Here is a 15,424-nt window from a genome sequence, read left to right as displayed (position 1 = left end):
GCACGAGCTTTGGGAACAAGCCGCTCCTGACTGAATCCTGACTCATTCAGTTTTTCCTCTTCCCTCTCTCCACTTAACCTTGTTTGGCCTCCAGAGGTTTGCGGAGAACAACAGCGTGTCCGCCTGCTATAATGAGCTCGTACAGATTGAGCACGGAGAGGTGCGCTGCCAGTTCAAACTCAGGTAAAGATCAGACTTAAAGTATAGCGCATATATATATATATATATAATTTATTTATCAAGCTCCTAAACCTGAGTTTACTGGTCCGCAGGGCTTGTAACTCTGTCTTCACTGCCCTGGAGCACTGCCAGGAGGCTGTGGAGATCACCAGTGAGGACCACATAATACAGGTAGGACTATTACACACATGCATGCATGCACGTATATGCACAAAAACGATTGGTCTTTCAGTTTGGGTTAACTTACCACCAAATAATAACCATACACAGATCTGCCACAACATTAAAACCACTGACAGGAGAAGTAAATAACATTGACCATCTTGGGACAACTCAATGCTCTGCTGGGAAACTTTTGGACCTTGGATCACCCACCTAGACCAGACCAGGCACCCCCACCCCATAGCAATGACACTCCTTGATGGCAGCAGACATCCCCAGCAGGACGCTTTAGGAACAACTCAAAAGAACATGAAGAACAGCACAAGGTGTTGACCTGACCTCCAAATTCACTAGATCCCAAACTGATCAAGTATCTGTGGGATGATCCACAGAGGCCCCTCCCCTCAAAGCCCACCCCCCCACTAACAATATTCTGTTGCCCCACACTACAGGACACCCTCAGAAGGCCCATGTCCATTCTCTGATGAGACCTACACAATATTAGGATATTAGGATCTGTGTATTTTTACATGCAGAAACTATGTCAAACGTTTACCTAACGATGCTATCCTTCACAAAAGTTCAGATTTATTCAGTGTAGATCTAATTAGGAAAGGTTCACTAATATTAATTAGCACGCGTGCTACGGTGAATTTAATTGGAAATGTAGTTGTAGTCTCTTCACTTTCTAATTGAGCTGCTAAAGTTTGCTGAAACACCCCCGGGGGTGCAACGTCAATGGAAACCTTATGTCGTTAAGTTTTATGGACCTATACGTGCGGAAACAAGCTGTTTGCAACCTGCAACTGCACTGGAAAGCAGCGCTCCCAAGCACGCCGTCATTGTTGAGGACACAGTGACGACTCCCAGGCTCTGACCATCGGCCAAAAATAAGACAAAACTCTCTGTTGTAGTCTAAATACTGGATGCTGCTTTTTGAGGTCAGAGAGCCGGCGGGTGGAGATGCATTTTCACAAGGCGTGCGTCTCACTGGGTCTCTGTTCCCACACGTTTGATTTCTTTCTTTGGTCCTTTTTTTGTGTGTGTCCTTTTCAAGCATGCTCGGGAGCATCAGCCGCCATAATCTGGGAAGAATGTAAACACTGTGGCTCTGTGACGAAGTCCACGCAAATCAACGAGTACGGGAGCGCTAATATATATAAATATATATATTCTGCCGAAGACTTGACTTTTAAGAATGAGTTTTATTCTTCTGTGTTCTTTTGTAAACAAACCCTCGAGTGAAAATACCAAAACCGACAACTTGTACATCGTGTTTGTTGCGCTCGGCCTCAAGCCCCGAGGTTCCAACCGAATACAGACGTCTTTATAAAAACAGCCTGCAAATGTTCTCCATTTAAAAAAACGAAATAATTTGTTGGTCACAGTAGCCTCTTTGCTTATGTCCCAGTATGTGAACCCAGCATTTGAACGGATGATGGGCTACCACAAGGGGGAGTTGATCGGGAAGGAGCTGACCGAACTCCCCAAGAGCGACAAGAACAGAGCCGACCTGCTGGACACCATCAACAACTGCATCAAGAAAGGAAAGGTCAGTCACACCGTCCGTCCCTCCACCCATCCTCACATCCATCCATCTGTGAAATAAGACAGTGTCTCATAGCGTGACTGTTGTCTCCTAAAGGAGTGGCAGGGCATTTACTTTGCCAGGAAGAAGTCGGGCGACAGCATCCAGCAGCACGTGAAGATAACGCCCGTCGTCGGCCAAGGAGGGTAAGCTACGAGCTAAAGGGCTCAAAGTGTTTCCAGGAAATCAGAAATCCCCTGACTGATTGCTGTCTCACGCCCCAAACAGGAAGATCCGACACTTTGTAGCCATCAAGAGACCTCACATCGACAACAACAATCTGGTGAGTCAAGCGATAATCTGCTGCTCGGATGAGTTTTCTGTCTTTTCAGACGCCGTGATGGATTTCAGTCAGAGCGAATAGAACAGAAGCTCCTTAGCTGAAGAAGCTCTACTGCTCTGAGCATAAAGAATACCATGTATATTGCGTTATATATTGAATTAATCAGGTACATAAGGTAAAAAATTGACATGCATATACACCGATCAGCCACAACATTATGACCACTGACAGGAGAAGTAAATAACATTGATCGTCTTGTGATAATTCAATGTTCTGCTGGGAACCTGGCATTTTGGGCCTGACATTCATTGGTGTGGATGTTACTTAGACATGTAGCACCCACCTAGACCAGACCTGGCACCCCAAACTGATCAAGTATCTGTGGGATGATCCACAGAGGCCCCTTCCCTCAAAGCCCCCCACACTAACAGGCTCCTGGGTTGCCAGACATGACAGGACACCCTCAGAAGGCCCATGTCCATTCTCTGATGAGTCACCACAAGGGAGACCTGCACAATATTAGGAATGTGGTCATAATGTTATGCCTGATCAGTGTACACTACATTAGCAGCACTTCCTATCTAAAAGTGAATTCTTGTGCCTCTTAAATGGTCGAGCCTACAAACCTGTTGCGTTGTATTTTGCTCACAGCTGCTTCCAGAGGTGCGTGACAAAGGTGCAAAGGAAAACAGATCGGGGCGGCCGTAACGGATGACTCATTTCAAACATGTGCACGTCAAACATTTGCTCACGAGTGTGCCGTTATAAGCTTTGGGTTACCTACGTCCGCCGCGTTCCTGCACACGTAACATCAACAGCTTGGCGAGCTGTTTACATTTTCCAGTCGGGGGGGAACTTATTTTTCCAAATTACTCCCGACTTGAACGCACAATTAAACCCCTTTCTCTCAAACGTGCCCAAAATCACTGATTTGCAGGCTGAGACGATAAATCCTTTAGCTTACGAGCCTGCTAATGTTATTTAATAATGAGTTCTCTCTTCTGTCGTGGAGCTTAAACACATGTCCGTCTATCAGCGGCTCTAATGCACACAGCTTGGCCCAATCAGGGCCCGGCGAACAAACGAACAACTGAATCCAAACTGGGCTTAGGCGCGGCTTGCGAACTCCAGTTAGTTTGTGCATAAATACTTCAAATGGACTAAAGGCTAAAGTGTCAGATTTAAATACGCCCAAGAAGCCTGTGCAGCTTCACGGGGGCTTCCAGCGCCGCTGAGCGCCGAGCACGGCTCCTCTGAAGCAGGTGCGTCGCTGCGCTCAGCTGGGTTCCAGGCCAATAACGTCATACTATGCTAAGCTACGGCTAAGCACCAGGATCCCCCGCTAAGGCCCGGGAAGGCTGGCAGCCAGGCGCCAGGGCTATTTATACCCTGGGCAAAGCTGCACAGGGACTAGCTGTAGCTCACTGCTCCCTTTCATCGTGTGTGCATAAGGTGAGTCAGCCGTCGGCATCTCTCCGCCGCGGCCAAGTGGCGTTCATGCCTGCGTGTTGGGATTGGGAATCCTTAGACACGGCGACTGATCCTGTTCTGGAAGTCGCGGGGAGTCGTCCCCCTCACGGCCTGAATTGTGCAGTGTCAAACTGGACGGTATCACGAGTGCGCCTCAAGTTAAAGAAGAGGAGCTGATGGAAAGTAGGAACAAATTTTAGCATTCGATGGCATTTTTTAAACTGCCTGTGCTGCATCTTCCCTGAGATACCATCATCATCCATCAGATGACCCGCTGAGAGGTCCTCTCAGGATACCACAGATCTGATACTGTATCCTAGCTGAGGACATTTCCCCCCCCCCCCCCGAGCACTTCACACCACACATCACTCCTCGTCTTTTCCCACCCAGACGTTTGGCCGTCGACCACGGTTTCCATTTCATTGTGTTGTTTAGTTAGCCGTATTTGTCCAAGCACTCCCGACTTACAGCAGGTTTAGGGTCCCGCTCTGTTTGTCTTTCCCTCTCAAATTAAGGCCCATCATAATCTCAGCTATTTCCCAGCTTCGGCCGAGTTTTTTTAGATGTCTGTTTGTGCTTTGCAGCCCAAGAAGTCCATTATGATGCAGCCAGCTAAATCTGGCAACCTTGTATGTCATTAGAAGTGTTTATGCTGTCTTAATCCTATTTACTCTGTACGGGACGCAGCAGGGGCGGGAGAGCAGATTTAAAGGGAGCCTGTATAAAAAAATAAAATAAATAAATAAAAATAAAATATGAGCAATTATATAAGAGTGACAGGAATTTCTATTTAAGGGATCGATGTGATTTATCCGTCTCAGAATGACCCTGTCCTAATGTCGCGTACGTTCAGACGTGATCATTACATAAACATGCACGCTGCACCGTCAGCAGGATGTAAAGGTGCAGTGAGTCACTGGGTGAGGAAAATCTCCTGTAAACCAGATTAGCGGCTCCACATAACCTCAGTGTGACAAACAGGATGTACTGTACAGACTGTCACCTCTGTGAAAACGGTGATAACAAACCTTTTTTGTTGTTTTCACGGTGAGTGTCGCTCGTTTGAAACGAACTAAATGTTAATTCTTTGACATTTTCAGATCAGATTATGCAAGCTGCATGTGCTGTTTGGTACCTATGGATGCAGATATTAAACAATCATCAGGGAGTTTTGTGCAGCTGTTTTAAAGTACATTCCTCCATCTTATTTGGCCATTTAAGAATGGATATTAAAATCAGAGACTTGCTGTATATGCCTACTATATATTCAAATTAATACATAAATTAATTTAAATATTTTTAATTGGATCAATTTCACTAAACTGAGAAACAACGGTGACGTGAAGTTGCGCCACTTCTGCTGGAGTCCAGTGGCGAGAGGCAAATATTTTTCATTCCATTTGAAATGTGCAATGGGATTTTTGTCAATTTATGATAATTAAAAATAAATAAATAAATAAATAAATAAAAATAAAAAATAGTCAAGAAAACCACTAGTAAAAATAAACTAGTGAATATATAAATAGGTGTAAATTAAATTAAATTAAATTAAATTAAATTAAATTAAATTAAATTTAAAATAAAATAATGAAATAATGTCATGAATAAAATACAATATATATGTATATATAAATAAAATATATATATATATATATATATATATATATATTCACACAAGATTTGCATATGTACATTATACACTATGTGGATGGATAGTTGGAAGGATGGATGGATAGGAAGGAAAAATCATAAGGCACAATAATATGGATATATGGACCCCAACCCTTCGTTTCCCACTCTAAAGTGCCATTTAAAGTGTGAAACCACTCTGTAAACTACGTCACCAGCGCCAAAATCGCTATCACATTGGCACATTTCAAATTCATTAAGAGGTGAAAGTTAAATTTTATTTTCCCGGCGAAACTAGATGTGGGAGATCTTAAATCTAGCCTGGTTTGAGCCTGGTTTCATTCAGGCACACTGATCTTGTGTCGCTTTATAAAGAGCACAGAAGTTCTCCGTAGGCCTATGAGTGGACGACAAGTTGTCGTCTAATGGCTTTGTGGTAGCCAGAGGTGGGTGTGTTGAGTAGATGTCGAGTAGTCTCAATATTTTGGACGGTTTGTTAACAAGTAGAATATTCTCTAAATGCTGGAGACATGTGCAGGTTATGTAAAAAGAAACAAGTTCAACAGCTCTGTGTAATTTCTTTTTAGAATATAATAAAGATATAAAACTGCTGGCTCACATAAAGTCTTTAATCCACAGAGGTAATCCTGCCATTGTCTTGCCTTCAATGAGCAGGAAACTAACCGTGCCCTGCTCTCTGTCTGACAGGTCCACAAGTTCAACAAGGAAGAGAGATGCAGTGGGGAGCATTCTCAGTCAGGTAACCTACCCACGTGTACTACCATTGCATTTGTGTCGCCAGAGGTAACACACGGAGCGTCACATCTGAGTCGTGGTTAATATTAAAAAAACAAAACAAAAGACGAGTGTTTATCTATTCTCCCAAGTTTTCCTTGTTCACGTGCCAGCGGGCCTCTCAGTTTGATTTTATTTATAGCACGAGATCAGAAAATTTGTCTCAAGGGGATTTACAACGGCCTCAGTTCCAAGTAAAAAAAATCCTCCCCAGCAAACCTCTTTAATATAATAAGATGGGCTTAGTCCTGCGTGTCTAGACGTAGGACTTCAGTGGAGGAGATGAGGCTGAGACTGAAAGCCCTGAAGTATAATATGAGCTAGATCAACTGACTGAAGTCAAAAAGAACAAAAAAAAACATTAAAGGTACTTTTTAGGTATTTTTTAAGTGAATAGAATTTTAAAATAATCAAAATATACTGTATATTTATTTTTATTCTCCATTTTAGTTCAACTCAATACATTAAATGCTCCATCTAAGCATCTATTTTATTTTTGCAAAAAGAAATACCCAACAATCTTTAACAATACTTACCTCTTAATGAACCATCTACATAATGCATTCTTTAAAAAATAAAAAGAATAAAGGAGAAGTTTTTAACTTAATTTTTGCGACCTATTTCCCAAACGAATCATTACCAGACAAGAAATTCTGCCATGAACTAAAAATAAAACATTTTAGTATTGGCTATAATTGTCTTTCTTAATTATTTCACATTTTTAATATAAAAATAACTTTTAATATGTTTTTTTTTTTTGCCATACAAAGACCCAGGTACTTTATACTGTTGTAAAAAGAGGCAGAATATCAATGTGCTACAGAAACCAAACCTCGTCATTATCTCTTTAATTAAACAAAGCAGCGAGGCGGGCCTGGGTCTGTTCAAATCCACCGTGACGCGTATTTAACCTCCGTCGTTACTCTCCTCCACAGATTGCCATTCTCTACGTCACAGGGACCGAAGGAAAGATTCAATAGACGCCAGGTCGGTCAGCTCCCGCGGTAGTGACGGTAAGGCTTTTTATTTTTTTTTAATAAATGGAGAGTGTGCTGTTCTTTTAGAGAAGAACACTCAGAAAACAATAGAGAGGGAGATAAATGCAATAAGAACAAAGTAAAGGCAGCAACACGTAGGAAGAAGAATGGGATGGGGTGGAGGAGTGATTGGAGACGGCAAATCAGAGAGTGAGTCAGAGTCAGGTACTTGAACTAAAGAGATCCTAAAGAGCCGTGGGCTGATGACATACGTAGCCCCCCTACCCCCACCCCACCCCCCTCACTTTGACGCAGCTGCTGCTATTTTCAGGTACCTCCTCTGAGGGCTGATCCTCCTCCTCCTCCCATTCGCCTCCTTCTGTTTTCTACATTTTGTACTTTCATTGATAAGCCTTGTAACCATGGGGCTAACGATTGCAGACGTCTGTGATAGTCATGGCACATCCAGTCTCTCTTTCTTGAAGCTTGCAGCATTAACGATGCTATTAAACAGACTAAACTGGGGTGCAATCGAAGAGCAACATGTGACGTGTAACACCAAATCATTGTTTCCCTCCATCGCAGCTCCCAGTTTACAGAACCGAAGGTACTCCTCCGTCGCCAGGATTCACTCCATGACCATCGAGGCTCCCATTACCAAGGTACGCCGGCTCTATTAACAAGCTGACCACTGGTCCTTAGGAGCCCTTTATGAACAGTCGATTTGTCCATTTGCAGTGAAAGACCATAATACGTGGTCCCATAAGTCTGTGACGACTCTCGGTCATCCAGGCCGCGGTGCATCTAAAAACAAAAGCTAAGACAAAACTGAACCTTGGTAGGTTTTCTTGAAGATGCGTCCTCTCCAAAATCTGGAACATCTGTAGGTGGTGCTCACGTGATGACTAGGGTTTGTTAACAACACAATACTCACAATACATCATGTGCTCTGATGAGTCGTCACAGCTCGGATCTACCTGTATATTTTTCATAGACGTCTTAAAAAGGTCTTTAAGAATTTTCCTGAGGCTAACTCCCTGGCAGAAGGTCTGCCTTTGAAATCCACAGTGCACCGTTGGGATATGTTGGTTTGCTTGCTCCATTGAGGTGTTAAAATTAACCATAAAGCACCTTAAAGGACAACATTTCTCCCTGCGTATGAGCTACTCATCAGACATGAGTCCTGCACTAGCAGTCATCAAGCTCCAATTGTGGATTTTAGCCAAGAAAGGTCATCTACGAGTCATTAGTAGTATGTGTCTCATTAGACGATGCTCCAGGGTCCATGGCAGAACTTAAAATTGGACAGATTCCACAATAAAGTTCTGCTGCTTTTAAGCTTCACATCATATATTACTAAAACATTATGGCTCATTTAAAGTACCGCGGGACAAAGACGCCGTAACCTACGTACAAAGCCTACGCCGTGCGCTCGTCAGCCTGGCTCGCTCTGTAACGACTAGTGATGGGCAGTTCGGCTCTTTTCTGAGAGCCGACTCTTTTGCCACGGCTCCCAGAGAAGAGCCGGCTCTTTTGGCTCCCAAACGGCTCTTTATTTAGTATCGTTTTAGCTCAACACAGCAAATACATATGGTTTGTGTTTGGATTCAATGTTTTTATGACAAGCTTAATAATTGTCTCATTTTGCGCAGTTATTCTCTTACAAAAGCATTCTTAGTTCTTTGTTTAAAGCACTGCAATCGAATCGACATGAGCAAAAACGGAAACCAAACTCAGTAGACAAACGGTATAAACGCCCTTGTGTAGGTTTGTGGTCTTTAAATTTCAGCCAGATGCTGCTTAGTTTACGGGTGTCACTCATAACTACATGCGCCATCGCACAGCCTCGGCTCTTTTGCACTTTTTTGCCAGTCAGGTTCATTTTTGTTCCCACTTCCTGCTTGCCGACTGAAACTTTCACTGAAATTTCACTCCCAACCTCCCCAGTTAACCTTTCCTCGATGTGTTCCATCTTTATTGATCCAAAACAATCAATTTGAAAATTGTGGAGATGGAGAAGCAGCTGGAAATATTAAAGAGGAAACACGCTGCTACCAAGTGGACCAATCACAGCTCTTGCGCTCTAACTAACTTAGCTATGGCATCAAATTGACGCAGAAGCCTAAACCGCCTATTAGTCAGTGCTTGTGCTACGTTAGTTAAATATTTTTCTTTAATTGTTTAAATGGCTTTTCCTTTGAAAATAGAGCCATATTTTAAGATGTCTTGCTGAGAGATCCAGGCAACAGACAGCTCAACATAAGTTCTTAGCACTATAAAGCATCAATAGCAATTAAAAGTTAAGTTAAAAGAAGCATTCAAATGCACACACATGTACGAGGATTATTTTTTTTTCTGGCTCTGGCCCGTGACCGGCAGCATGATGTTTTCAGGCTCTTTCGTCCGACCATACATCCATCACGGTCCCGTGAAAGCCATATCTCTGGAACACTGTATTCACATATTCACTTGAGGGAACATGTCACATTGTCTCGCTGTGTGTCCTGCTGCAGGTCCTGTGATGCTCTCAAGTGTTTGAGAAGCAGCTTTATTTGGCCGTTTTGCCCCAGACGAGATTTCCACAGCATCACATGCGCATCTCCGTGACACATCCGCAGACAAAGCGCGGCTCTGTTGTACAGCGTACACTGCAGAGGGCTCTTTGTGCGTTTGTTGTGTTCTGCACCCGTTCAGGGACTTTTCTTTTTCTATATTTCCTCGTCACCAGGTGATAAACATCATCAACGCGGCCCAGGAGAGCAGTCCGGTGACGGTAGCCGAGGCTCTGGATCGCGTCTTGGAGATCCTGAGGACCACTGAGCTCTACTCCCCTCAGCTTGCCTCCAAAGAAGACGACCCCCACACCAACGACCTGGTTGGGGGGCTCATGAATGTAAGAGGCAGTGTGCATACTTCCTACCTGCTTTTATATGTATTCAGAATTTGTTGAACAAGCCCAGCTGTGAAGTGAGTCACTGCACGCAGATGTGTCTGTTCAGAAAGCAGAAAGGTTTTCACATTGTAGAGTGCTAAATACACTTCACTTATGACCTGAAACACTATAAATGCTTATTAGAGCATCAAATGTACATGAATCCACAGATAAAGGCCACAAAAAAACTACTGTGCCCAACTGTTTTAGGGAGATTATGGTTCTGTTTTCAGTGGGAACCTGTGGGAAGTGTTGAGGGTCAGACTATATATAAATACAGCCCTATTCGCACGGGACTAGTGAGGAAATGTGTGTTTTCAAGACCTTTAGATTCATTCATTCCTTCATTCATCTTCTGTAACCGCTTGTCCTGTGAAGGGTCGTGGGGGGGGCTGGAGCCTATCCCAGCTGTCATTGAGGCGAAAGGCGGGGTACACCCTGGACAGGTGTCCAGTCTATCTCAGGGCTAACACAGAGAGACAGACATGCAAACTCCACACAGAAAGGACCCAGTCGGCCCATGGATTAGAACCCACAACCTTCTTGCTGTGAGGCATCAGTGCTAACCACCACGACACTGTGCCGCACCCAAATTCAGATTAATAATAAAAAATACATATAAATTACAAACGACCTGTCAGTATTTAAATCAACCCCACCTTTACCGATGGGATCAAATTATTAATGCTTAATGATTTCGTCCGTGTGACTGGGTGAATGGGTCAGCAACATCTCGACTTTGCACCCTAAAGGTGCTTATATAGTACTGTGGGTCCTTGACGGCGTAACCTACATACGTTGCTTACGTTGGTGCGAACCATTTATACTTGTGCCTTGTCAGTCTGGCTGACACCCAAACACTAGTCGGTGCTGTGTCTTTTTTTGCCAGTCGGGTTAATTTTTGTTTCTACTTCCTGCTTCACTTTCAACAATGGCGACTGAAACCTTTGCCGAGTTTCTGGCCGAATTTCGCCGAACACGAGTCATTCAATTGTCTTTATCTCTGAACCTCACCAATTCTTTATTGATCCAAAACAATCAATTTGAAATTTTTGGAGATGGAGAAGCAGCAGGAAATACTAAAGCGGAAACACACTGCTACCAAGCGGACCAGTCACAGCTCTTGCGCGTCAGGTCCGCGTAGGGCTCCACGTTGTCTCCATAGCCTCTGGGTCAACTTAACGCAGAAGTATAAACCGCCTATGACATCTGTCCAAACTTTGATTTACAGCACATCCTTATAATAATTCTTAAGTGACAAGAAGCAGAAAGAAAAAATAACCACTTGGGTTTTAAGACGTGAACAAATCTTTTGAGGAAACTGTCTGAAGAGCCTTTTAACAGCTGCTTTTGTTTTCTACAGGATGGACTCCGGAGACTCTCTGGGAACGAATACGTTTTCTGCAAAAGTAAGTCCCATCAGTGGCTTAATATTAGTGTCTCACTAGTAATCAGAATAAAAATGCGTCATGCAGCCACATCAATCAGAAGAGACTGACCAGATTAGAAGGGATTTTTAATCAGATTGAGAGGGGTGGTGAAAACCTTTGATAATCTAATCTGTTTATAACCATGTAAACTCTTGGCCTGCTGGTTTGTCTCTGGTTGGAATAAATCCAATCTTTCTGAGCATGTTTGCTCGTGGGCTATAAACAGAGAATGAGGAAGGATGGATGGATGGAAAGATAGATGGATGAATAGATTAGCAGCTTTCTGACGGTCACATGTCTTCACTTCTCAAAAGAAGACAAAGAAAACAGCCATTAATTCGGCTTTGAGGTGAGAACAGGTGGAACTAGAGACTTTTCAGCCTGTGTCCTTCCTCCCAGAGACTACAGAACTCGAGGCCTGAAGTCTTGATTGAATCTCATGAATAAATATTAGGTTTAAGGTGATAAAAAAGGCTTCACAGTGTTCTTTCAGCTTTCAAGAGTGTAATTCTTCCATCTCAGTTTATTATGGCACCCCATTATAATGATTTAAGTCACAAGAGCACTTAACGGAGAGAATATCTAAATCCAGAGTCTGTTTGCTGAGAATTTTTTTTTTTTCCCTCTACCAAGTTCAAAACTGTATTTGTGCCTCAGAGCTGCAGCTCCATCAGCGCTCGTTCGAATTCTTTAAACAATCCTATCGCACGCCATCTCGAAGGAGATGATTTACGGCGCTAGCCGCCGTGTTTGCACGTGTGTAGAGGGGTTACAGAGCCAAGATTGGTACGGTGGGTCATTATTTATCCGTCTGAACCTCACGCAGAGCGCTCTTAGTTTGCCCCTTTATGGTCAAAATCACCTGCCCATGCTTCTGCCCTCCCGCTAGATATGAGCCAGAGCCAGCTGGCCATCCCAGTCACTCTGAGCGACGTACCTCCATCCATCGCCGAGATGCTGAATGATGAGGAGTGCTGGGAGTTCAACATCCTGGAGCTGGAGGCAGCTACACACAAGAGGTACCGGGAACGGCTTCAGGAAAGAACAACGTGTTCTGTGGTTCAGTCCAGGAGTTACTTGGTTTCTTGCAATTCTTTTGCACACACTAAACAGAATAATGTTCCTTTTTTATTATTGTCAATATGCTTATTTGCTTTCTTGTAGAGGTGGCCAGCGCCACTCTCGCATCAATCTGTTAGATAGTAAGCATAACATAGAGGTTGCTAGGTAACAGAGATGACAAGACCTCAGTTAGTCCCTGTACACCTACAACGTACTGTTTTTACACTTAGGTATTGATTAAATGAACATAACTATTCCCACGTAACATAACCATGAGCAAAGCAAGACTATATACCTTTCTAAACCTTTCTAAAACGGCGGAAATGAGCTAATTAAAAATCCCCTCCCCCCCTCGCAGACCGCTGACTTACCTCGGCCTGAAGATCTTCACGAGTTTTGGCGTGTGCGAGTTCCTGAACTGCTCGGAGGCCACGCTGCGCTCCTGGCTGCAGCTGATCGAGGCCAGCTACCACTCGTCCAACTCCTACCACAACTCCACGCACGCGGCCGACGTGCTGCACGCCACCGCCTACTTCCTGCGCAAGGAGAGGGTCAAGGTTAGTAGACAGGAAAAAAAAAAAAAAAACACAAATGGATGGCAACACGTTTACGCCATTGGGTTTTCTCTTGTTTTTTTCCAGAATAGAGTGTCTAAGAGCAGCAGATGTCATTTGCTGTGCACACTACAAAGACCTCCATGATCATTTGTCATGTCGGTCTATGTAAATGCAACAAAGCACACGTAAAACACTGATTATATTCTGAATAATTCACACTGAGGCGCCAAAAAGCCAAAAATAATCCTGCAAATTCCTCTTTTAGTTACTTTCCTTTTTGGAAAACAGTAAAATTGGTTTGCAGAATGAATTTGTGTACATGTACAAACGCTCATATGCGTTTAAACTGAACAAAGCATCACACCAAGACATATTTTATACATGTCCTACAATAAAAAGTCCCTCAAAAGTCAAAAAAAGCCAAAAGTCGAGATTCATAGCTGAGTAAAACAAGACAAAGGCGACTGAATGTAATCGGTTGCCTCCTAGCTGGTGTATTCTGGTTGTTCTGATGCTACTTTACATCCAGTTCTGACGTACGTCCCTCCTTTGCCTCCGCTGCCTCCTTCAGAGCAGTCTGGACCAGCTGGACGAGGTGGCGGCGCTGATAGCGGCGACCGTTCACGACGTGGACCACCCCGGCAGGACCAACTCCTTCCTGTGCAACGCGGGCAGCGAGCTGGCCATCCTCTACAACGACACGGCCGTGCTGGAGAGCCACCACGCCGCCCTCGCCTTCCAGCTCACCGTGCGCGACACCAAGAGCAACATCTTCAAGAACATCGACAGGTCAGTGGCAGCAGCAGTTAACAGAGCAGTTGAACTAACCGTGTGAATCCTACGGTTCCACCAAACTGATGTTGTTTTGCCGCCGACAGGAATCAGTTCCGGACGCTGCGCCAGGCCATCATTGACATGGTGCTGGCCACAGAGATGACCAGACACTTTGAGCACGTCAGCAAGTTTGTCAACAGCATCAACAAGCCGATGGCTGCCATAGAAGAGACCAGCATGAGTGTAAGTATGAATGGAAGAGAGATTAGACTGTCAAAGGTTAAAACGAACTAGGAAAGAATAAACTGTTATAGTTTAAAAATAGTTCCCGAACTGTGTGAATGCATATGGGGGAATAGGGGACAGCATGGAGAAGCCCAAACCTCTGCACACAAAGAACACATCTTCCTTACCGAGCTTCATTAAATATAAGCAAAAAGGACTGCACACTACTTTATTTTTTTTCTGTATGTCCAGATGCTTACGTGCGCCGTGTCTTTTCCCAACAGAGCGTGAACAGCGACTGCGAGGGCCAGGCCAACATCAGGAACTCCCCGGAGAACCGCCTGCTCATAAAGAGGATGCTGATCAAGTGTGCAGATGTGGCAAACCCCTGCAGACCGCTGGAGCTCTGCATCGAGTGGGCCGGACGCATCTCTGAGGAGTACTTTGCGCAGGTGCGTGGGATAGGGGCCGAGAGCGGCGCTGCGTCTGTGAGAGGGAGGCCGTCGTTAGGTTCACTCTCTGTGTGTGTGATTTATTTCATGTATTTACGGCCTCTGTCTTGGACCTAGAGTCGTTATTTATTACCTTATTGCTGTGTTTCCCTGCAGACGGACGAGGAGAAGAGACAGGGGCTGCCGGTGGTGATGCCGGTGTTCGACAGGAACACCTGCAGCGTGCCCAAATCTCAGATCTCCTTCATCGACTACTTCATCACTGACATGTTTGACGCCTGGGACGGTAAGAGCAACGCGTCCCGCCGTGCACTCTGCAGCTCTGTTAGTCAGTTCTTGCATGTTTATCTTAGTTAAGCTGAGGCGAGCCGTTGCTTTTAAAGGACGACTGGCAGCAGAAGTCAATAACATTTAAACCATCTTGTGACAGTTCAGTGTTCTGCTGGGAAACTTCTGGACCTGGCATTCATTGGTGTGGATGTTACTTAGACATGTAGCACCCACCAAGACCAGACCAGGCACCCCCACCCCATAGCAATGACACTCCTTGATGGCAGCAGCCATCCCCAGCAGGATGCAGCCTGACGCAAGGTGTTAATCTGGCCTCCAAATTCACAAGATCCCAAGCTGATCAAGTGTCTGTCATTTCATTTAGAGGGTATTTTATGCTGCATGACCGCATATCGGTTTGCATTAGGTTCCAGAGTGTGTTCTAAAACTGCAGAGCCTTTCCAGGAAGTCATGTCTCCTGGAGGTGCACGGAGGTATTTTCTTCCTCTACACCAGTCATGGACACATCTAAGCTCCTGTAGCCTTCATGACAATCTGTTTTAGATTTAAGCCAATATAGTTTTACTAATAAACAAATGGAGGGTCTGCAGATTTAACCGCCTGCAGACCCTGAACGT

The 15,424-nt window shown here is 44.4% G+C and overlaps 1 protein-coding gene across 1 annotated transcript in view; it reads left to right on the top strand.

Moving 5' to 3' along the window:
- The window catches only part of pde8b (phosphodiesterase 8B), a gene marked incomplete at its 5' end in the record, with an annotated part of 46,881 nt that overhangs the window by 26,784 nt on the left and 4,673 nt on the right, over positions 1-15,424 (top strand). Inside the window, 16 exons of the mRNA XM_084572155.1 lie at positions 95-183; positions 273-351; positions 1,754-1,894; positions 1,988-2,076; positions 2,159-2,213; positions 6,021-6,072; positions 7,043-7,120; positions 7,670-7,746; positions 9,813-9,977; positions 11,380-11,452; positions 12,336-12,465; positions 12,867-13,065; positions 13,637-13,854; positions 13,944-14,082; positions 14,349-14,516; positions 14,673-14,802. Coding sequence (XP_084428281.1) covers positions 95-183; positions 273-351; positions 1,754-1,894; positions 1,988-2,076; positions 2,159-2,213; positions 6,021-6,072; positions 7,043-7,120; positions 7,670-7,746; positions 9,813-9,977; positions 11,380-11,452; positions 12,336-12,465; positions 12,867-13,065; positions 13,637-13,854; positions 13,944-14,082; positions 14,349-14,516; positions 14,673-14,802 — 1,882 coding nt within the window. The remainder of the gene's footprint in view (positions 1-94; positions 184-272; positions 352-1,753; positions 1,895-1,987; positions 2,077-2,158; positions 2,214-6,020; positions 6,073-7,042; positions 7,121-7,669; positions 7,747-9,812; positions 9,978-11,379; positions 11,453-12,335; positions 12,466-12,866; positions 13,066-13,636; positions 13,855-13,943; positions 14,083-14,348; positions 14,517-14,672; positions 14,803-15,424) is intronic.

Source organism: Chelon labrosus (genome assembly GCF_963514085.1).
Source record: "Chelon labrosus genome assembly, chromosome: 22".
NCBI classification, from domain to species: Eukaryota; Metazoa; Chordata; class Actinopteri; order Mugiliformes; family Mugilidae; genus Chelon; species Chelon labrosus.
This window is presented reverse-complemented; position numbering and strand designations above follow the sequence as displayed.